At 50.7% G+C, this 22,133-nt stretch overlaps 7 protein-coding genes across 7 annotated transcripts; 2 read left to right on the forward strand and 5 right to left on the reverse strand.

Annotated features, from left to right (window-relative positions):
- Nucleotides 1–2,369: 2,369 nt before the first annotated feature.
- On the reverse strand, nt 2,370–4,589 carry BKA55DRAFT_508765 (CASC3/Barentsz eIF4AIII binding-domain-containing protein; the record flags this gene model as incomplete). The annotated part of the gene is made up of 2 exons (XM_046187465.1): nt 2,370–3,888; nt 3,940–4,589. The coding sequence occupies 2 exons, from the start codon at nt 4,587–4,589 to the stop codon at nt 2,370–2,372; spliced, it is 2,169 nt and encodes a 722-aa protein (XP_046051296.1).
- A 2,771-nt stretch (nt 4,590–7,360) lies between these two features.
- Nucleotides 7,361–8,912, reverse strand: BKA55DRAFT_592962 (uncharacterized protein; the record flags this gene model as incomplete). Its single annotated transcript, XM_046195474.1, has 2 exons — nt 7,361–8,028; nt 8,090–8,912. 2 exons carry the CDS (start codon nt 8,910–8,912, stop codon nt 7,361–7,363), a joined length of 1,491 nt encoding a protein of 496 aa, XP_046051297.1.
- Nucleotides 8,913–10,302: 1,390 nt separating this feature from the next.
- BKA55DRAFT_538110 (uncharacterized protein) lies at nt 10,303–10,848 on the forward strand (the record flags this gene model as incomplete). Its single annotated transcript, XM_046190000.1, has 1 exon — nt 10,303–10,848. The coding sequence occupies one exon, from the start codon at nt 10,303–10,305 to the stop codon at nt 10,846–10,848; it is 546 nt and encodes a 181-aa protein (XP_046051298.1).
- A 458-nt stretch (nt 10,849–11,306) lies between these two features.
- On the reverse strand, nt 11,307–14,030 carry BKA55DRAFT_564903 (Transketolase, thiamine diphosphate binding domain-containing protein). Its single transcript, XM_046192513.1, has 5 exons — nt 13,676–14,030; nt 13,516–13,611; nt 13,369–13,453; nt 11,658–13,316; nt 11,307–11,598 (listed from the first exon to the last, which is right to left on the reverse strand). Coding segments are annotated over exons 1-5 (1,959 nt in total). The 5' UTR covers nt 13,678–14,030; the 3' UTR covers nt 11,307–11,481.
- Nucleotides 14,031–16,337: 2,307 nt separating this feature from the next.
- BKA55DRAFT_508842 (uncharacterized protein) lies at nt 16,338–17,535 on the forward strand (the record flags this gene model as incomplete). The annotated part of the gene is made up of 2 exons (XM_046187474.1): nt 16,338–17,267; nt 17,299–17,535. 2 exons carry the CDS (start codon nt 16,338–16,340, stop codon nt 17,533–17,535), a joined length of 1,167 nt encoding a protein of 388 aa, XP_046051300.1.
- Nucleotides 17,536–17,585: 50 nt separating this feature from the next.
- Nucleotides 17,586–20,901, reverse strand: BKA55DRAFT_328568 (SacI homology domain-containing protein). Its single transcript, XM_046185706.1, has 3 exons — nt 20,400–20,901; nt 18,570–20,331; nt 17,586–18,514 (listed from the first exon to the last, which is right to left on the reverse strand). Exons 1-3 carry the CDS (start codon nt 20,596–20,598, stop codon nt 17,641–17,643), a joined length of 2,835 nt encoding a protein of 944 aa, XP_046051301.1. The 5' UTR covers nt 20,599–20,901; the 3' UTR covers nt 17,586–17,640.
- Nucleotides 20,902–21,204: 303 nt separating this feature from the next.
- Nucleotides 21,205–21,687, reverse strand: BKA55DRAFT_507633 (50S ribosomal protein L30e-like protein; the record flags this gene model as incomplete). Its single annotated transcript, XM_046187353.1, has 3 exons — nt 21,205–21,359; nt 21,419–21,559; nt 21,615–21,687. The coding sequence occupies 3 exons, from the start codon at nt 21,685–21,687 to the stop codon at nt 21,205–21,207; spliced, it is 369 nt and encodes a 122-aa protein (XP_046051302.1).
- Between the last annotated feature and the right edge of the window lie 446 nt (nt 21,688–22,133).

Consider the following 22,133-nt stretch of genomic DNA (forward strand, 5'->3'; position numbering starts at 1 on the left):
CCCCACTTGCAAGCCAAGTCAATATGGCCGAGTACAGCCTAAGCTGAAGTGATGTTTACTGTTTATTCCATTGCGGACAGAAGTCGGTCTTCTCTCGGCTTCCTATTCCAGGTCTCAAAGTCCTCTTTTTACAATACCAATATGAAAGAGTCATACTAGAACCGCAAAAACCTGGATCAGTCGAGAGACTGGAACACACTAGAACTCAAACGCAGCCATGAAGTGGCCAAACAAGCTTGGTCAGCCTGGCTCGTTTGTCAGTCTCGGGATCGAGCCTGTTCAACCAAAGTGCAGCACCTCATTCGCCGTCTGGGCAGAGAGGGTGTTATTTGTCTCTGTGAGGTCTCAGAGCTACGCGTGCTCATTGTCGCCTAGAGGTTGTCGCTTCCTCAAGAACATTTAACCTCGGCGGTTTACCTGAACTCAATCTTGTTGTTTGAAACAGTTGACCAGTGAAACACGGCTATCGAAAAAGTGTACCCTTCGATTCAAGATGAAATAACACGGGGGAGAGATCATCCGGGCCAAGATACACTTGCACTTGATCCACTCATAAAGCGAGCTTGTACCTTGCCTAGGACTCTGCGCATCACAAGCTCTCATCCCAGGCCGGGGCTTTAATGGCATTTCCAACTGATACGGTACTTGTGTATGTTAATGATTAAACGCCATCTTGTACCTCAGTATCTCAGCATCTGAGTTATAGCTTATCATGATCAAACTCACCTCCTGCCTCTGGATCGTAGCTGTCCAATTGATCAGCATAATCAACCTATCACCTGTTTTTCATGATTTACAGCTCGGAGACTCACAACAAACGTTACACGGTATCACGCACATTCCGCCCCCTCTTCTTCCTCTTCCCTCCCCCGCCTCTCCAAACCAAAATCGTCTTACGCGGACCTCGGAGATCTGAGCTAAAGGAGAGCTTCATGCAACTTACCCGGCTACGCGGTCAGTTCTTGAATGGGTTTGCACTGGTGTGAGTGCATGAGTCGTTGAAAGCCGACTTGAGCATGGTACGGAGGTACCACATTGACAGTGGCATCTTCCCTGTCTGTTAACCTCCACCTGTCAAGCTATCAAAATCGACAAAAGAAGCTACACTAGAATAGACTAGTTACTATGCACGTATTGATAACTCGTGACTTCATTACCCCATCATCACGTCCCCACATTCTTGTTTACTTCTTATTTCCACATCAACTCTTATTCCTCTACCATGGCATGATTTTAACTCGCTTTCGTCTACGAACCATCCTCAATGATGTTTGTAAAAGCATGGCCTCTTTTGTCCAAGCCATTCAATTATGCCACAATTGGAAATATCAAGAGGTCATTGAAGCCTTGGCAGTTGTCTGAATCTCAATTTGGTTCGTCCTGATCTCCTTGGCTTTACATGTGCTCCTAACATGAACGTGGAGAAGCCCGGCAGCTGTTCTCTGGTTGGCCAATGCTTCAAGTCTTTAGAACTGGCATGACTGTATCCGTACAGTTCTCCGCTTAGTGAGGTGGAGAAGCACCCAATTCCCCTCCGTGACATGTGAGCCCTGGTGCATCAAGGTTTCGTCTGTTAGCAAATGAGCAGATCGGCACCTGGCCCGATATAGTAGCAGAAGCATTATCCTTCACCATAAGTATATTACTTAGGACGCTTCTTCATGAATTGATCCGTGCATCTGCGAGGCCATGATATTTTCCACTGACAATCAACAATGTCAATTCAAGACCAACAGTAGACGAAAACAGGTATATAATATGCCATGGACACCAAACACCATTGCCATGAAAACACAAAAACTATGCGTAACCGTCAAGCACAAAACGCACAACTGTGGATGGGGAGAATAAATGGATTGCTAGGCAGAAAGGATAACCAGTAGCAATTCAGGCCCCCAAAACCTCTCGTCCAACTCTAGCTCATCCTCCTCCTTCCAATATCCCTGGCCAAGGCAAACTCCATCTCCCATCAATAGAAAAAAAACACCAACCAGGATACTCTTGCCCATTCAACTCCCATCTGTTGATCCATTCCAGGTAATGATGTCGAGTTCGTAGAATAAGATATATAGTAATGCATCCATCTTGTCCCCTCAACAGGAACCATTCAAACAAAATAAAGTCACTCCTCAAGGCATGAATCTGCCTCCAGTGAATGGCTTGACATCAAAGTGATAATTTCTTTTTTCCCCGTCCATCCTCCAACCATGCCCCTGGCCCTTGTGTCTGCCTTTGTAAGGCTTTTGTTGTAAAGTAGCAGATGCTTTTGAGTTTTTGTAGGTATAAAGTCGTAATTGTAGCTATTAAATCGGATACGAGTAGAAAGCGTTTGGACAAGTGAAGAAAGGGAACCCGGGTAAGCCCCAGTTCTACTGCGGATAGTAGACCATGCCGGATGCCTGTTGGGGATAATAGAAGCCGTCAGGGCTGGGTGTCACCATGCCACCCATACCCATGACACTGGGTTGGTAGCCTTGAGGCGCAGGGTAGCCAGGATAATTGGTAACCGGCGGCAACTGTGACGCGTCGAAGTAGTAAACCATCCCATTCGCTTCTTGAACCACCAGACTGGAGCCTGAAGCAGGAGGTGCACCATTGTTAGACATCACAGGTTGCTCGGGCTGATTCTGAGGCGTGAAGCTACCAGGAGGCCCTGGCTGGTTGGGTACAAACGCAGGTGCAGTACTGGACGGTCCCATGTTGGGAGTGTTGTAGTTGGGTGGGTAATAATATCCCTGCTGAGGCTGCGCTTGATATGGCTGCTGGTTGTAGTAAGGTTGCTGACCATAAGTGTTTGGCTGGAAGGGAGCAGCATGAATGGCTCTCTCAGGAATCTGAGACAAAGGTGTACCAGTAGAATGCTGAGATGGATAGGACGGCTGGCGAGTATGTGATTCTTGAGAGAGGCCATTAGCCATTTGAATAGGCACCTGTTGGTGGAAGGCCTGCTGGTAAGCCTGGGGGCCTTGTGTTAAGGTAGGTGACTCGATATCAGCAACAGATATGTTCTTCTGTGGACGGGGCTGATGCATGGGCAGAGCCGATGTGGGTCGGTTCTCCTGGAAAGCAGGCTTCTGAGGAAGGGGATATGTCTGAGGCGGAGGCAGATCGTTGATTGATGTCTCTAGTGCGTGAGGTCTCTCGATACCAAAGGCAGGATCGGCTGGCCCATAAGCAGAAGCTGGAGCAGCCATTGGCGGGACCATTGCGTTCATTGGCATCTCTGGCCGAGGAGCAGGAGGTAGTCGAACAACCGGCCGGGTATTCTCAACAGGGATGGGCGGCCGTGAGATAACGGAGCCTGTAGGGGAAAACATGTAGTCACGGTCCACGATGGAAGACCGCCTGCTCATGGCCACGCTAGGAGAATACACGCTGCCATAATAACTGCCTCCAAAAACACTTGTTCGTCTTGAGAAGCCACCCATAGAACCAAAGCCGGAGCGAGGTTTTCCTCGCATTCGCTGCTGGTTGGGCCGCATAGCTCGGGGGATGAAAATGAAAGACCTGTCAGCGGCAGGGTAGATATATCGAGGAGGATTGTTGGGTAGCGAGATACGGACGGGTTTGTCCCGACGCAGAGGTGGCCGATGATCGGGGAGCTTGGTATACTGTTTCACGGCAAGACGTGGAATGACAACCGGGTCTTTCATAGACGGAAGGGACACCCTGACCTGTGCATTGCCGATATGCTTCTCAGTGGAGAGAGTCCGGTTGATTGGGGTCGGATTTGGATCACATGTCGGAATGAAGCCATTTCCGTTGGCTGGACCCTCCTGTTCCACCATATGTCGAGGGCGTGCTGGAGGCGGAGGCTCTACGACGGCGTCGTGCATATCATGTGTCCATGGAGAATTGGTCGTAGGGTCTGCAGGCTGGTGCAATTGGCTGTCTTTGTTAGTAAATGGAAGAAGTAAGAAGGGAAGGGCATTAACATACTTGATGGGAGCAAAGGGTCCTCCAATACCACCACGGCCACCTCGACCTCGTCCTCGTCCAAAAGGACGAAATCCGTTGGCTGCGGGCCCAGCATGTCTGTGGTCATGCATGAAGAAGGCGCCACGGTTGGGAACGAAAGCCGGATCCTCATCTCTCTTGCGTTTGTAATCTTCGTGCTCTTGTCGACGTCTGTTTGCAGGAGCAGCAGGTGGCCTGGCGGACGCTGAGCTCACTACTATGGGGGCAGCAGGAGACTTGCTGGGTGACGGGGCAGCGACCTCGTCGAAATGCATCTCCTGAACGGGGGGGGATTGGTCTGTGATGGACAAACCGTGCAGCATCACGTCCGTATCGGTAACAGGCTTGCCATTCTGGCCGGGGCCGGAGCCGGACCCCGACTTATGGCCATGGCCGGCATGCTTGGCAGCACCATTGACCTTCCTCCTCGCATTCGGGGACGTTGGCGAGGCCTCGTCGATGTTGCTGGTATCGCTATCATCGGCAGGATCATTGTCGTCTGTGAGGGAGCCGTCGGTGATGGAATCGTCATCGAGGTCGAGGGTCTCCGGGCCAGCCTCGTCTTCGCCCTCGTCCTCAACACGGCGACGTTGACCGATAAGCTTCCGACGGCGAGGAACAGCGGAAGCCATGATTGCGCAGCGGTGAAGGAGACGGAGGAGCCGACAGAGGGGGCTTCGGAGACTCGATGATCTGGATGCGACGTGGTTCGCGGGTCATACGGCGGCGGAGGCCGGAGAGGAAGGCGATAGAATCGATAGGATGACGAAACGATCAATGAGTGGTTGGTACGCCGAGGGAAACCAGAACCGGCCGGCGGCAGAAGATGAAAATAAACCAGAAGCCAGATAATAGATGAAACTAAGTCGTAAAGGACAAAAAAGTGCAACAAGCAAGCAGACGCTAGACGAAGGAACCGATCGAAAACTACAGGGGGAAAGGACAAGAGATGGGAATCGTTGTCAGCTCTCAGCCGCGAATGGTTGCAGTTGTAGTAAAAAAAACTGCAAGCACGGACTACGTCGTTGATGGAGAGCGAGTCGAGTCGAGTCGAGTCGAGGCCAGACCAGACGGGACAGGGAACTTGAAGCCGGGCGAGGAGGAAGAGGCGGCGTGCGGAGGATGTGGAGGTGGAGGAGGGAAAAAGAGGGAGAGGGAGAAAAGGGAAGGGAAGGGAAGTGTAATGTGAATCTACAGCAAGTAACCTAGAGGATGGGGGATGAATAACCTAGAGGTGGTTCGGTTGGTGGTGATGATTTCTGTCCTGTCCCTGTCAGGTATGGATGAATGGTCTGGCTGGTCTGGGCTGGGCTGTCCAAGAGAAGATTTGCTAATAAGGCACTGTAAATCGGATCGCCAGAATCCATCTGCTGGGTCCCCCCAGTCGATGAGGCCCAGCCCCGGAGACACCTCATACGCCGCCTATGAGGTGCCGTGGAGGTAGCTGTTACTGAGCTGATCGGCTTTTCAACAGCCGAAGTACCACACAGGCAAATATATGGTGTACGGTGACATGTCAAACCAGTGTCTTTTTCAGTTACCCCACCACCAGCTAACTTGAGAGTAGACCTCCCGTCCATAAGGTTAGTACTATCTATACCTCAGCAAAAACATTTGAGGTGAGAGCTCTGAAGGGATCTCCACTACTACCTATCGTCTATCCAACACGATCAGCTTGATTCAAATCGCCCCAGCATCAACATCAGTGACAGAGACATCATACACACAGCTTGAGACTTAAAAACCCATCGAGCCTATTTTCATTCCTATCCCCCCCCCATAAACTTCAACAGATGTTACTGGGCAACACACCGAATTCACCACAACTCTCGTCCCGCTTTATCTGCAACTGGAGGCTCAACTCAACGCATTGCGCGACTCACGACTCACAACACGACCTTCCTGGTGCACCACACAATACCATAACATTGGATGAATAATCAGCACATGATGAAAGTCTGTGTTTGGTCTCTGCGTCGCCGTTAGGATGCCTTGATAGGTTTGGATGCCTTATTTGCTCTGACTCTTTACTAAATTGCACCTACTGGCCACATTGCCTCATGAGACATCTCCCCATTATTTTTGTGACTACAGTAGCTTGGTGTTGTTTGGTTGCCCCACGCCAGCTCCCAAGATAAGGCGGTCCAGCTGCACAGTCGCCAGCCAAGCTTCTCATTCTCACATTCAAGACGTTGGGCCAGACCAATCAACATGATCTACCGTTGTCCATTTCAAATGTTGTGCATATTCTGTACCAATCGGGCAATTATGCAACAATAACAGACCCCGATTGATTACATGCCGAGATCGCAACAGAAGTCACTGAACACTCATCACATGTCTCACTTGTTAAAGCTCCTCAAAGCTTTAAGCTTACTGCTCTATTCAATGCATTGTCCAACACTTATTGGGCGGTCCCTTGGTACAGGGTATATGTAACACAAAGGTACATATCATGGGAATACCATGCAAAGACAAGGGGGTAAGTTAAACTTGGCATTACTAGTCAATGCTGAAGGTCGGTCTTGAAGGATAGACGAAGAGAAGGCTTGGTCTCGATAACCTACCTTAGCTAAAGGGTCGAGGCAGGGGGCTTGGTCGGTGGCTTCCTTCAACGAAGATGGAAGCTGCCTCTTTGGATCGAGCTTGGTAGGAAGCTTCGTCTGTTACGGACGAAGCTGTGTCTTGGTGAGGGTTTGGTTGGACTAGTAATAGATCTAGAGATTCCACTGCCTAAAGAGCCATGCCTGCGATGCTCCTGCTGTTATTGCAGTTGGTGAATATATAAAATCCCCTTGTCCATCGCCGCCTTGATGCTCTTCTTCTCCTCATAACATCCTCGAACAAAATGTAAGAAACTTTGCCCATTTTTCTCACCCAGTTCTCTTTATGCCTCTTTTTCACAGCCTCTGACATGCTTTAATAGGCCAGGACCGTCCCGTCGCCTTGCCATTGAAGACGCCGAAGTAATCCTTGCTCAAGCCCGCCACGCAACCATCGTCGCAGCCAGGGGTTACCTCGCTGGCCTTCTGACTTTGGACACTTGGCGTCAGTTCATTTGGGCAGAGATCGCGGCGGAAGCGGCCGTCGTGGCCCTTCGCCAAGGCCGAGGCGATTTCCGAGGTTAGATTGGTATGTAAATATCCTCTTTGTCATTGTTCTGCTTTGTCTCTTCGCCGTCACAACACTTGCACATGTTTTCCCTGCCTGCGAAGCTCTCTTAAGTAAGTCGAGTGGAGGTGCCAAGTGGTCCAGGACGACGATAGAGCACCTTTCCGTGGTGTCCTGGATAAGTAGGCCGAGACAACTGGACTCGGCTGAAACCAAGACTCGATCATTGCACCAATTCTTCTGCATGTTGATGATGATGATGATGGTGGTGGTGATGGTGATAGCGATAGTCTCATGCCCGAAACCGATGTTCGCTGAGGATTTGCCGCAGCGAGACAAGCCTAGCGACCTCGGTCGAAAGTCCCAGCTGGCGGATCGCATCACCATGGCATCGAATCCCATCTGGATCGATCGAAGAGGTTTGTACGACGACCTTGCCATGGCAGTGCCGGTGAGCGACCACATCCCAAGCTTGCGTAACTGTAGTCCCTAAAGCAAGCTCCGACGTACCCCGTACGGTGATGATGGCTGGCTGCCTATCTTGAGCCCTCTGGTAGCGAAAGAGCATTGCCATACCCCGTCTGCCGTTCCATAACTCCATCGTTTTAAGTCTCGGCATCTTGAGCGCTACGGCAGCGGCGTCTCGAAGCATGTTGTTGATATCCAAGGGGTCCGCATCGTCAGTGAGGACCCTCGAAGTCAGCGCCAGTGAAGTGAGCTTATCCCACGTCCATGAATCTTGACGCGCTGCGAAGAAGTGACCGGCGTCGGCCATGAAAGAGGCGGATAGCATCGTGAGGTGCAGGCTGGCGTGGGCAAGTTTCTGGCTCACAGCCGGGTTCGGCACCCTGATAGCAGGAGTGTGGGAAAATCTTTCTGGGTAAGCCTCGTTAAAGTTCTCGAATATCGTTAGCTTACACAATTCCGTCGAGGGAAAGGATTCGATCAGCGTCTGGGTGCCTGTTTCTGGTTGGTCAGCGGCTGCGTCAACTAAATTGCCAGGGATCAAGCAGGCACTTGCGTTTGTCGGTTTGCGTCTCAATTTGAGTCCACTCTCTCCAGGGTTCGTAACAAAGTTCCTTCATGTTTGGGAACCGCGTGAGCATATTGGCGAGCGCAACCGGCTTCCATCGTCGGCGGGTCTGCTGGCGAAGGAGCACGACCCCGACGACGGGTACGAAGGGGAGACCCCGCCACCACTGCATCTCAGGTTCCTCGTCGTCGAATGGCCCCTCGCCCATGATCTCTGCAAATGCAAGTTCGATGGCGAGTCGATCAGGAGCAAGGACCTGCTGTCCGGCAACCCAGCCATGAGCCGGGTCATTCATCAGGGTGGTTCCTTGTTCGTGTCCATGGCGAGACGGGCACTCGCCTAGGTTGGTGTCTGAGCAGAAGCTTAGGTACTTGAACCAGTGCTGGTTGTCACTGGGCGAGTAGACACTGATATCGAGGACCAAGTCACCACGAGGCTCCCATGCGCTCAGTGTCATGAACAGGCTTTCAAACGCATCCACAATGAATTGGTTGTCGATATTGTCCATGCCCCAACGGTCCCGGTCAGTGTTCGCACATTGTCTGCAATCGTACTGCTTCAGTTCCACCCGAAACCAGATATAGCGAATCTGGTTTCTCTTTCGGAACAGAATAGCTTGAGAATTGAGGTCGGCAAGGCGCGGTACCGTCAGGCTGATCTCAGCAAAGTTGAGCGGCTCGATAATTGATTGCCAAACTTGGGAAACGGTCACGAGCTGACTGCACCTCCCGCCGAGAATTGGCAGGAGACCAATAATCTCGTTGCGAATCTCGGGAGGTAGGCAATCCCAGGAAGTTCTGTCCCTAGCCATCTCTGATGAGGCTTGCGGTAGATTGAGTGTCAAGGATCGCAGTTGGTGTGGATTGATAAAGATGTGATGATGTATAGCTCGAAGTTTGGGACCTGTGTTTTGGGGGTGAAGAGATCTCCAACTACACAATAAGCCAGCTGTTCTCGTACTGAAGATAAAGATCTCCTTCTATTGGTAGGAAGGATTCTTCGGCTAATGCAGCAGTCTTACTATATATACCTGTGAGAATAAGGTTGGTTGCCCCGTGGATAAAGCATGTAATTAAAGGCGTAATTATTGAGAATATATATTGGCTGAAGGAAACAGCGTTTATGCTGCCTGGAAGGGATAAAAGCTAATGTGTTACTTTTAATAGGGCTTACCAAACTGAACTTTACAATAGGTGATACAGGGCCCACAGCTTCCTGTATCTCTTGGCTTCCTCTCTGCATCTATACCTTCAATTCAATAACTACCTTAGGTAACAAACCTCCTTTTCAGGAGCCAAGCAATGGAACCATCGTCAGAAACCCTGGCATCTAACTGTACCCCACGATTTAAACCATCCTCTTTAAGAACCAATCACGGCATAACGTCGACTGACGCCATCCCCCTCTATCTTAGCCTCAATCCGGGGTGATGGGAAGCTCTCCTTCTATGATATTCTTTTTAGGAGAGAAGCGCCGCAATCAATCACAATGGGAAACTCGCGCTTTTCACTCTCCCCACACAGACTGTGACGTAGCCCTTTTAGCTGTCTGAATCTGGCCTAAGCTGGTGGAAAACGGCGGCATAGTTAGGTTGCTTTGAGCTCCGTGGCCTCGGCCGTTTAAATTCATTATCAATGCTTTCAGTGGGGACTAGATAGAAAGGCGGGGGAATTTGATATTTGGGGTTTGAAGCCGATGATACCACCTCCATACAGGCTCATTTCTAGTATTACAGAACATAGACTGATAACCATAGATGTAATATAGCTCTTGATCCGTCTCGTAAGTTTCTCCGACCAATTGTTATCAGGAACTTGAAAAGACCCATCCTTATCATGAACAGCTTCCCCTCCTCACAACAACCCTGGGTTTATCTCCACTGGATCCCGCTGCAACGTAGGTAGTGACAGAGCCGAGTTCACAGCGGGGTTCGGCCTGTGCTAGGCTGCTAGCCAAGCCCCAAGCGAAGGCGCCAAAAGCTCCCTTGTCGAGTTGTCACTCATTGCCCAAAGCCCGTCTTGTCTCCAACAACGGATCGTCCGTCCATGACCTAATCCTCTAACCCCCCTCCACACTCACTCCCTCATTCTCAACAATATTCATTCCTCTTGCGCCAACTCTCTTTGCGCCGAATATCTTCAACTTTCATAGTCACCCGATCTCTTCGGAAACTGCCAGCTTTGGCCCTCGCCATTATCATCATGGCCAACCTCCCATCGCAACACCCCACCCTCTCTCTCCATCTCTCCGACGTCACCCTCACCCCGCTCATCACCTCGGCCTCGTCGCAATCACACCTCGAATCCCTCACAGCTCTCACCTCAAGCGCCCTCTCCTCTCAGACCGCCGCTCAGCGACTCGGTCTCGGTCGCCCTCAACGTCTCATGGTTGAGTACCCTGATCGGGGGCCTGTCGTGATACACTCATATCTTGATCCTCGCGACGCTGTCGATACAGCGACCAACAACGCTGCCGCGACCACCTCTAGCCGCCCGGGCTCAGCGCCTGGGTCAAGTCACGGCCCCGACTCTAGAGCAGCTCGATCTGAACCTGCGCCGTCCCATGACGATCCGCGATCCGAGGATGCGGCCCCGTTGCTCGTTGGTGTGGTCGTCGCAGGGTCCGCAGATGAGGCGAGAGAAGCCCGCCGCGCATCAACAAGGCTAGAGCGCGTGGGAAGAGAGTTTCAAAAGGAGTGGGCTGCTGAGAGTAGTCAAGAGCGCGCAAACGACGAGGGGCCAGAGTGATCAGGCTGCAGAAACACCCATCAGCTGGGGTGCTTGTCGTTCACATGACATGACGAATTACATTTACGAAGCGATATAATGCGATGCGATGCGATGCGACGCGATGCGACGAATCAAAGTGAGAGAACGACATAAAAGTGCTTAGCAATGACGGGATAAAAGTTTTGGCGTCTCGGATTGTCATCTTATTCTCTGATGATGCGACTGAGTTTCGATGACATGTGAGACGAGACGGTACGAAAAGTCATGAGAGTTTGGGTTCACGGAGGATGCATTAACACGAGAAATTCGTCTTCGATGAAGACAGTACGGGGGCACACGCAACCGCATGATTTGATATTTGGGATCATGAGTTCAAGCCAGTAAAAGCTGTCTTGACTACATAGATGATAGAATCGTATGGCAGGCAGATACCATACAGCATATCACAGCACGGAACGGCTCAGTTAGGTCAAGTCCTTTGTTCTAAAAGATTTAATTTGATCTTGTAGTACGTCTAAGTTGCTATAAATCCACAAAACCTTGCTCCAAAGTCCATCGTCGTCACTTGTATAATCATTCTGTCCGGGCTGGTATCCTCCCGGTGTTTTTATTCTTATCCTTCGTTTCTTTTTACTCGTTATTATCTTTGATCTAGATGATCTGCTGGAAGGCACGGTTGATGGGAGATCGGATGTTGGGGACATCCTTCCAGAAGTCGATGGTGGCGACGGCGCGCTTAGCAATGCCCTCAGGGGTGAACTCGAACTTCTATAATAGGGGTCAGTCACATATTCTATCATGGGTAAACAATCGTCGATCAAACTTGCCTTGTAGACATCCTTGTAGGCACCAGAAGCACCGAATCGGTTGATACCGAACTGCTCGTGAGTGTAACGCTCCCAGCCCATGGTGCTCATGACCTCAATGGACAGAGAAGGGATACCGTCGGGAAGGACGGACAGGCGGTACTCCTTGTCCTGCAGGTCGAAAGCCTCGAAGCAGGGCATGGAGACGATACGGGCCTTGATGCCTTTGTTATCCTGGAGATACTTGGCAGCATCGACAGCAATGGAAACCTCGGAACCGGTGGCAACCAGGGTGATGTCGGCACCCTCGACTTCACGCAGGACATAACCACCCTTGGAGGCCTTCTCGATAGTAGAGCCCTCGAGTTGAGGAAGGTTCTGACGAGACAGAGCAATGATGCTTGGGGAGTGCTTGGCGGTCAAGCAGACGTAGTAAGCACCGCTGGTCTCGTTACCGTCGGCAGGTCGCCAGACAAGGCAGTTGGGGAGAGCGCGGAAGTGGGCAAGAGTCTCAATAGGCTGGTGAGTAGGACCATCCTCACCAAGACCAATAGAGTCGTGGGTGGCAACCCAGATGGTGCGAACACGAGAGAGAGCGGATAGACGGACGGAACCGGCAGCGTATGAGACAAAGTTCAAGAAGGTACCGGAGTAGGGCAGGATGGTGCCGTACGCAGCGAGACCATTGAGGATGGCACCCATGCCGTGCTCACGAACACCGTAGCGGACATATCGGCCAGAATAGTCACCGAGGCCAGTGGACTTGGGCTGGAAGTCGACAGCCTCCTTCCATCGGGTCAGGTTAGAGCCAGTCAAATCGGCGGAACCACCGAAGAGCTCGGGAATGACGCTCTCGACCTTGCTGAGGACGGTCTCGGAGAGCTTTCGCGAGGCAATGGCGGGGTCGGAGGGGGTGTAGACGGGGAGACTCTTCTCCCAGCCCTCGGGAAGCTCGCCAGACATGCGGCGGACGAGGTCGGCGTGCTCCTTGGGGTACTGCTCCTTGTACTTGGCAAAGAGCTGATTCCACTCCTGCTCGCGAGCGGCACCCTCAGAAGATCGCTTGCCGTAGAAGTCATAGACCTCCTGGGGAACAGCGAAGCTCTCGTCGGGGTTGAAGCCCCACTTCTCCTTGAGCTGCTTGATATCGTCGGCCTTGAGGGGAGAGCCGTGGACACCGTGGGTGCCCTGGTTCTTGGAACCGAAACCAATGGTGGTTCGGAGCTGAATAAGGGTAGGCTTGTCAGTGACAGATTGAGCCTCCTTGATGGCAGCCTCGATGCCGGCAAGATCGTGGTCACCGTCGTCGACCTTGACGACGTGCCAGCCGTAGGCCTCGTATCGCTTAGGGACATCCTCAGTAAAGGCCACAGCGGTGTCACCGTCAATGGTGATCTTGTTGTCGTCCCAGATGGCAATGAGGTTGCCGAGTTGGAGGTGACCAGCCAAAGAGGAGGCCTCGCTGGAGACACCCTCCATCAAGCAGCCATCGCCGAGGAAAGTGTAAGTGTAGTTGTTGACAAGAGGGAAACCGTCCTTGTTGAAGACGGCTCCCGTGTGAGCCTGGGCAATGGCCAGACCAACAGCGTTGGAGATACCCTGACCGAGAGGACCAGTGGTGACCTCAACACCGGGAGTGTCGTGAGCCTCGGGGTGACCGGGGGTGCGGCTGTCAACGGACTGAGGAATGTGTGAGCAAGCAAGGGTTAGAGCCAGAGAGTGAGCTACGTACTCGGAAAGCCTTCAAGTCATCGATGCTGAGATCGTAGCCGAAAAGGTGGAGGAGAGCATACTGAAGCATGCAGCCGTGTCCGTTGCTGAGGCGCAAAATAGTCAGTCATGGGCGCATTCGTAACGTGTCAATCGAGACAAAACTTACGAGAGGACGAAGCGGTCACGGTTCAACCAGTCGGGGTTCTTGGGGTTGAAGTTGAGGAACTTGTTGAACAGGACGTGAGCAACTGGGGCCATTCCCCTGTGACGACAATGTCAGTATGTTGTTCTCATCGCTCAGCTCATCGAAGGGTGGTGAAACTCACATGGGAGCACCAGGGTGTCCCGAGTTGCTGTGAGCGGTCGCATCGGCCTGTTGACAGCTCGTTAGTACTCATGTTGTCCTGGAGGTTCATAGTGAGGGCATTGAGAGGCTGCTGGGCTCAATGGAACACAGCAAATACAAGTGCAACTGCCATGAGACCAGGTAACAGAGTTCTCTTGAGAATACTGTCCTCATCACATTGTTGCGCGTCTCGTGTCTCATCTCTCATGGTAAAATGGCGGGGCAGCCGTGGCGGGGTAAAAGCCAATTCAGCTGCGCAGAGCTCAAGAGAAAAGAGAGCAAAGTAAAGCAAAGCAAAGAGAGGGGAGCTTACCGCAAGGACACGGATGGTGTTGATGGCCTTCTGATCAATCTCGCCGTAACCCATTTTGAATATGTATATGAGTATTTGGTTCTATGGAGGAGAGGAAAGGAAGAGGAAAGGAGGGGGGAAAAAAGAAGAAGGAGAGGGTGAGGTAGGTTGAGGTAGAATGACGGAAAGATAAACGGAGCAGCACCTTACCTCGCGTCTGACGTCTACCTACGACGCTCTTCGCTCTTGGTACGCTACCTAAGGTACCTTATAGTGGAGGGTGGAGGGGTCGTGTCATGAATTGTTTAGTGGTCTCCAGTTTTCTCTGCCAGCCTTGAGAAAATTCGACCGGGCGATATCCCGCGAAGGTGTTGCTATGATGGATACGAAATGAGGTATAGTACATACCTTGCCTACCGATTTCTCCTAGGATACACATAGTACTATAGTACCTAGGTTGCTCAGTGACGGATAGTATTTGATCTTAAAGTTCAAGGTATTCTGCTCTCTTGACGATTTTCAACTCAACTGAGAAGAATAGTGAGGCTGCTCATGGTGACCATAGTCCCCTCACTCCCCTCATGATGGATGTCTAATGCCCACCTTGGGCGGTCGAAGCTCTCACCCAACACGTCAAGAGTTTCATTGTCTGCTGCATGCCTTATTATGTACTGTACTTTGTTGAACCAGCCACCCCAAATAGGTAAGCCGCCATCTTCACCTTGGGAATCATGACCCAAACTCAGATTCAAGCTCACCAAATACAGAGCGTCCGCTCCCTCCGCTCCCTCCGCCGTCGCCGCCGAAACGAGGTCAGTGTGGCCGGCGACACGCCGAGTGGAGTCTCTGGTGGGGGACAGTTTTGGGCTGCAGGGGAGGATAAACCAGTGACGCCAGGGTGCCCCTCCCCGCTGTAAATGCAGCCTGCACCTCAACTTGGTTCCTCTCATGAGAACTGTTGACACAGGCTGACGCTTGGCTTGATAATGAATGCTAATGCAATTAGATTTAGTCACGGCTCTGATTTCCCTAAAGCCCATTCACAAGCACCAGATCTACTACGTGCTCCGGATAGACCCAATAATTTGGCTCCCAGCAGCTTCGTTGATCTTCAAGGTCCTCACTTGTGGACCTTATTTCATCAGCATGAATTCCATGGCTTCCAATGGATGGATCTCCATAGTTAACAGCGGCACTTGTACTTTAAAGTGGCCATTGCAACAAATCCTCGCTGCTGTGACGTCGATTTGGCCACTTAGTCATTGCCAGAAAGATTCTTCTCGACCGTACATTGTCTCTTTGTTGGCGATTCTTGGCCATGATATCAAATTTTCATGTCAGCCACAGTGAGGTGGTTGTAAGGCAGGTAAGGTAATAAACACCAGATATTGGCGCCGCTTACTAGCCAAATGATTCCACCCCATCTATTTCCCTCAATCCAAAACTGCAATAGCTCCCGCGTTTCGTCTGAGTCTGATCAAATTAACCGGCCAGAATAGAAATAGGCAAAAAGTATCCAGACGGACGGACAATCTGGAAACTCGAGAGGCTCAATTGAATTGGTACGCCTAAAACACACCCCCACGAGGGGTTCAAGAGGGGCAACTCCGATCGCTCCCAGGTGTTGAGTCGTTTCGGATACCATGCCGTATACTTTTTGTGTCTCTCTCTACAACAGGTGCGCTTATTAATGAGAGGATCAAAAGTCGGATCAAAAGTCACCATGTGCTTTATCCGCAAATGATTTGGTTGAGCGAGCTAACCTTAGTGACATATCCGACTTTGGGGGTAAATAAATGATGGGGAGCGATAGTCGGAGAGAAAACAACCAAGCTGTTCTCTCATCTTCCGAAAGGTGTGGTAGAGGTAGCACCTTCGAAACCAATGAGGAAAAGGATGAACTATGTTGATGTTTATCAATGATGCCGTAACTGCTGATGAATGATATGATGTTTCTATGTAAGAGCTCTAAGCCCCCGAGCAAAACTCTCCGTAGGCCTGGCCACCATGACCAACTTTCTGTGATAAACAGAATGTGATATGATAATATTCACGAGATTGATTGCTAACATGACACTGCATTACTCACTTTCACTTACATCCAGCCGTTCCGTGCCCCGAAGAACCGCCATACCCATCCATCCCCGTCCCTCAAGGGAAGAAATGAAAATCTATGTACCTTAGGGCAGCCATGATTCCAAAGTGGGGGTTTTCGATTTCATCGGTAAAATATGTCCGATCTTTTTTTCCCCAGTATCAACCCAACCACCAACCGACGATATCGACGATATTGGTATTACTCACCGAATCAATACAGCCAATGAGCTAGGACCAGATACAAGTAAGAGAAATGGTCAAGAAAACGGGACCCTCCAAAAAGGCTGCTCCTTCAAAGCCGAGTTCCAGTTCAAAGCAGAGCTCCAAGAAATCATCTGCCCCGCTAGAAACCTCTTCACCAGCTCTTCAAAGCGAAGAGCAGCAGCAGCGTCTTCTCAATATCTTCTCGAGTGCTTTCAACAATGTTCTCACGTCAGATGATTTCTCAAGGTTGCTTCAGGAGATAAAGCAAGCCTTATTTAATCGGGAATTTGCTACCGCTTTCGGGAGAGAGGACTACCTCGAAGCCTATGCTGCTCGATGGAGCCCCACACGGGCTTTATGCTATGCTGTCGTGTTTCTCAGTATCAAGAAGCACCTCGATGGGATTCTGATTGCTAAGGAAGAGACGAAAGATAACACACGTAGCACCAAGGAGGACTCAGTATCAGATACAAGGGTCACCAAGTCAACCCAGGATGATGCAAATGACAAGCCTGAGGAGACAGAACTAGAATCCTTTCAGGATCTCAAACTTGACAGTACCTCTACTCGACGCAATGCCTTTCTTCGAATGTTATCTGTAGGCGGGTGTGCAGCTGAGCACATTGCTTTTGCCTCCTATCTCCAGACAACTGCTGCAGATGGCCATCTAACTCTTCTCGACTCGGGCCCATGGACCACGGTCATTTCTCTTCTCGAATCCAGCACCGTCAATCCTCCACCCATTTCAAAATATGCATCTACGGCACGTCAGGCGGCCAATCATCCACTGCTGGAAAAGAATCAACTTTCACTGGACGTGGTGCAGCGAGATGTCCTGGATCTTGACATGGATTCTCTTTCAGCGCAATGTGCCAATGGCAGAGTACCCATCATCTTGACTCTTCTCTTCACACTCAATGAGCTGTACACAACAGCAGGTATCGGCAAGACGACAAAGTTTCTCAAGAATCTTGGGCAGGTCCTGGCATCTGATAGCTTGGTCCTTGTAGTGGACAGCCCAGGAAGCTACTCTGAGGCAGCTGTGGGTAAAGAGAAGAAGAGATACCCTATGCAATGGCTTCTCGACCACACCCTCATGGAAACTGAAACGCCTGGATACTCCTGGGAAAAGCTACAGTCGGACGACTCCATATGGTTTCGTCTACCAGAAGGCTTATCTTATCCAATCCCGCTCGAGAATATGCGCTACCAGATGCACTTGTACCGCTTGCAAAAGCCATGATTAAGAAACACCATCTTGATAATTATCGTGATATCTATGGTTTGCATTATCTATACCAGTATTATGTGGGGATCGGTCGTTTACGCCGTTTCTTTGGTGGCGGGATCTATCAAGCCCACACCATCTTCTTGAGTGAGTGTCCTAGCTGCTCTAACAATCCCGTGTTCTTCTTGGCCTCCTCCAGAGAAATGATGGGGCCAGTCTCGATAAGCCTTTTCCTCTCTTCGCCCGGATGCTCCGCCTGTCTCTCCAGCGCCAGTCGCTCAATGTCACCGCAAATGGTGGAAACTTGCTGAGTCTCTGTCTGCTTCGGACCATCATCGCCTACAACAGCGACAGAGGAATCCACATTTGTCGCCTTGAAGACAAGGCGGCGAACGCTCGGCGACGAAGAAGACGAGGATTTGCTGGTAAGCAAGTTGGCTAGGCTGGCGGGAACGCTGGCATCCTTTTGTTCGGTAGTATTCTCCTTGCCTGTCCTCTCACCGCGGCTTGAGAAGGTTCGCGTGTTGGTACGGCGAATGTCACTCTTGCCGGGGCTATATGTCACCACAAAGCCGGCATTCCTAATCTCGTCGATGTGAGAAAGGGAGATGGTGGAGGTGATGTAAGTGCCGTACTTGATGCCTGTGATGTTATCGAGCTCGACACGCTCAAAGGAGGATACTTTGTCAGACTTCCAGTCAAAACGGCATGAATAGAGAGCTGCGTCTGTCAACAACAGAACAACCTCTTCGAGTGGCCAGGACTTGATAGCATCAGGTGTGGTAGGACTTAAGAGAACCCAGCCGCCGTGGAACTCTTCCTTCTCATCGGCTATGACTCGCTTCTGGCATAGTTCGACGGCTAGTTCTCTCATCTTGATGACGGATACCGCTGGATCCTTCGTCATCATGTCGCTCTCAAATTCTTCAAAGATCTTGGCTGTTACGTTGCCGAGGAGGAAATCAATGGCTGCTTGACTGAAGTAGTCGTTGACCATGCTGACTTGGTTAGCAAGAGGTTGAGCCGTCAAGAAGGGGGAATTGGAATACATACCCGCTATAGTATCTAGCAAGACCGAGTCCCAAATCGTTCAACGCACCACGATAATCTCTCTTCCGTGTTCTTGTGTAGTCGCCCTTCATCGCTGCTGTCGATGCGTACTGTTTCGACACAGCATCGCCATTGTCCGCCCAGAGGGTGTTGAACCAAGCAGTCACTTGATCAGACTGCGCACTCATGTCAAAGCCTTCCTCCTTGAGCTGAACTTCCAGCATGTGCTTTGCGAATGAGCTCTGGCAGACGTTGGTTCGGTCAAGGCAGTCCATACAGTTGGTTCGGAAGACACCTTGCTGTCGAGTCAATTGCTTCCCGTCTTCTTGAACAGTGCTTCCAAAACTCTCAATCTTGTCCCTCAGCTGATCTAATAACATGCTGACATTCTCAAACTTCATGCCTCTACAAGCAGCATGGAAATCAAACCATTCGAAAGGTATCTTTTGACCTTTGCTGGCATTCTTGTTGATTTCTTCTATGGCTGTCTCATATGCAGAGCCGATGATAGACTCGACTCCATGTTTTTCGACGAGATTGATTATCTGTAGTTGACCATAATTCCTGGAAAGACTTTCGAAATGCCGGCGACACGCAGCTTGATTGGCCTCCTCAGAGTGTTGCCGAATAGGAGTAGGTTTGAAAGCATATGGCGACTGTGTGAAGAATAGGGGAATACTTCCCCTGACCTGCAGAAAGGAGTAGATCTTTGAAGAAGGGTCCCATGTTGGCGTGGAAAGAAGCTGTTCGGTTTCAACCATGTTCGCAACGAAACCATCCTGATCAATGCCACGACGCAGATACCGTAGGCCAGCTCGTTTGGTAGACCGGCGCGATATCACAGTGATTAGATACTTTTTCTCGGAAGAACGAAGGTCTATGGATGCCCTGGAACTCAGCACTGGAGGAGAGGCTGGCAGCTCTTTCGAAGATGAAAGGTTAGAGAGTTCGACGGAATCTTTGCCCGTGTCATCGCTCTGGGGAGGTTGGCTGTCGACGATGAAGGTCCTCTGTCCAACAAATCCTTGAATCAACGGCAATGCCAGAGAATCTTGTCCGTTTGATAGGAAAGGTTTCAGGAGATTGCGGTTCCAAAAGAAAACCTCGTCAGCCTGGCTGTGGAGAGGGGTCTCGCTGTTCGGGGGTATCGATCCGTCACTGAGAGAGCGAGTGAGGTCGACGTCGTAAGAGAAGTAGAAACTCCGCGATGAACCAAAGAGAACATGAGCGGTTCGCAAAAGTTTTGGCAATAACTCGGGCTCATTGGGCACGACCTTATCGAGTCCCTCTTGTGCCTCCTCTGAGGATGTCTTAGTCGCAGGAGCGTTCTTTTCCGGAACGCTTGGTGAATTGCTCAAGCCCATATTTCTCTTTTGATCCAGAGTCCAGCCACTTCGACTGAACCAACGTTGGGCAAACCGTCCGTAGCTGCCCCTCCTGCGAATGACATCTTCAGCAACGCGGCTTCTAGCCGACCCGGGTCTTGCATCTTCGTCCTCAACCACAGCGTCTTCGACTTCGTCTGACGTTCTTGAGGGTAGTTCAACATCTTCATCGCTACTATCACTCTCGTTCCCTGAGTCTTGCGCTTGGCGTGATAGGTGACCTGAGGTCCTTCTTATTGATTCTTCAGCGCTGGTCTTGGATGTGCATGGTGTAAGGGCGACTTCGGTAACGACATAGATGGGATGGCCACAGATTTGTGCGACTTGTTGGCGCCGTGTAATGGTAACAAGATAGTTTAACTTCGAGACTGCAATAATGCCTGTAATTGTCGCGTCTGTCAGCCCCGAGTCTTACATGTCATAAGCGCGGGGCCATCGGGTGTCATACCAATCACTCCAAAAGCTTCAAAAGAAGAGTCCGGTTTAGAATCGTCAGGGACATGTTCGCGCGGAATCTGAGAGATTGACGCGTCGTCATACTTGAGTCGAACTGGCTGAAAGGGCCGTTGGCCTTTGGAAGAGAGAGGCTGTATTACAAGCCCATCTATCGCTGCGCAGATGAGGAGCTTGCGAGCAATGGATGGCATTGTGCGGGGGGGGCACGTAGTTTTTATCGACGGCACTTGATAGGCATTCAAAGGTAAATACAGGCAAGCAAGATCAGAGATTAGCGATCCAGAAAGAATACACAGAGACGAGATAAGTTACGAAGCAACTGCAGGAGGAACTGGGGCAAGCTGCAGCTCACCCAAGAGACGGTAAGGATCCAATGGAGCGACTACTACAGCTAATATGACCGCATCAGTTCACTCAATTTTTTTTTTGGTGGTGGAGACGTCATAACCTGGCATTTCACTGCATCCATTATAGCATAGCGCAAAATAGCCGCCGACATCGCGTTCGCATTTGGAAATTATTTCGATATATCCACTTTGGCTCGTTTTCGTATTGGGCTTTGGGTGTGATTTGGGTGTGCTTTGGATATGCTTTGCTTTCGTCAAGATAGACAGTTGATGATATTACTATTTTTACCCAGAAGGACTCAATGTCATACACCAATTATTGCACCAGATAAACCCGAAACATAAAAATTCGGCAACAAATCTGAGTAGCAACAAACAGCCGTTCAATGACTGTCTGCCCATAGGCGAAAGTTTTTCCATCTTTTGCTTTCCTCCTCGTCGTGGGGTATCTTAGATAGCAAGGCGCTCGACCTTGTCGCGCATGGCTCGGATCTGGCCGGCGAGCTCGCTGGCGTCGTTGCTGGTGATGCTGGCGGCGATGACAGCACGGCTGACACCACAGGCACGGCCGAGGTGCATCTTGCTGCTAACGTAAACGTAGGGAACTATCAAGCACAAGTTAGCAATCGACCCAGACTGCATCAGAATTACCAATTGCGCTTACCGTTCTTGTCCTCGCAGAGAAGAGGAAGGTGGAGGAGAATGGCGAGAGGCTGAGTGTCAGCAGCGAGGATGACGAGCTCAGAGACACCACGGTTCAAGGTCTTGGTGGCTTCGTTAGCTCCCTTCTTCAGCTGGCGGGCGTCTGTGAAGTACGTTAGCGAATTGGTCTTGATTGGGTCTTGTTGAAGATAACTTACGCTGAGAAGATTGAACGAGATCGAGAAGCTCCTGCTCGAGCTTCTGATCGGCAAGGGGCCAGGCTACCGACATGTCAGTGAACAGTCACAGGAGAGCTGTGAGGGAATGGGTCATACCAGCACTCTCAGACATTGTGAAATATTAAACCGAGGTTTTTGAGGAAAGTTTCTAATCGAGGACTGTCAGTCGCTGGTCCTTGTTGGAATTTGAGGATACTTGAGTCGAGCGTACAGAATGGTATGAGGTTCAGGGTTCCTTGCGTTGGCTCGCCCTGAGGACTGAAAGTGAGGTTGGAGGTGGAACGTGGTTGGCGATGTATCGACAAAGTCAAGAAGGAAGAAGAAAAAAAGAGAAGAAGCTGGATAATATGCGCCAAGGCGGCAGAAAAATTCACATGTGGCACAGTGAGCCTTGTGTGGCTTGCTGCTGCGAGGCTTTCCTGGTCCCACTTCTCCTGTTTCGAGTCCACCAGTCAGTGACCAGTGTGTCTGGCCCATCTTTTATCCGAAACACCAGCC

The sequence above is a fragment of the Fusarium redolens genome (assembly GCF_020744475.1).
Source record: "Fusarium redolens strain MPI-CAGE-AT-0023 chromosome Unknown BKA55scaffold_6, whole genome shotgun sequence".
Taxonomy (NCBI): domain Eukaryota; kingdom Fungi; phylum Ascomycota; class Sordariomycetes; order Hypocreales; family Nectriaceae; genus Fusarium; species Fusarium redolens.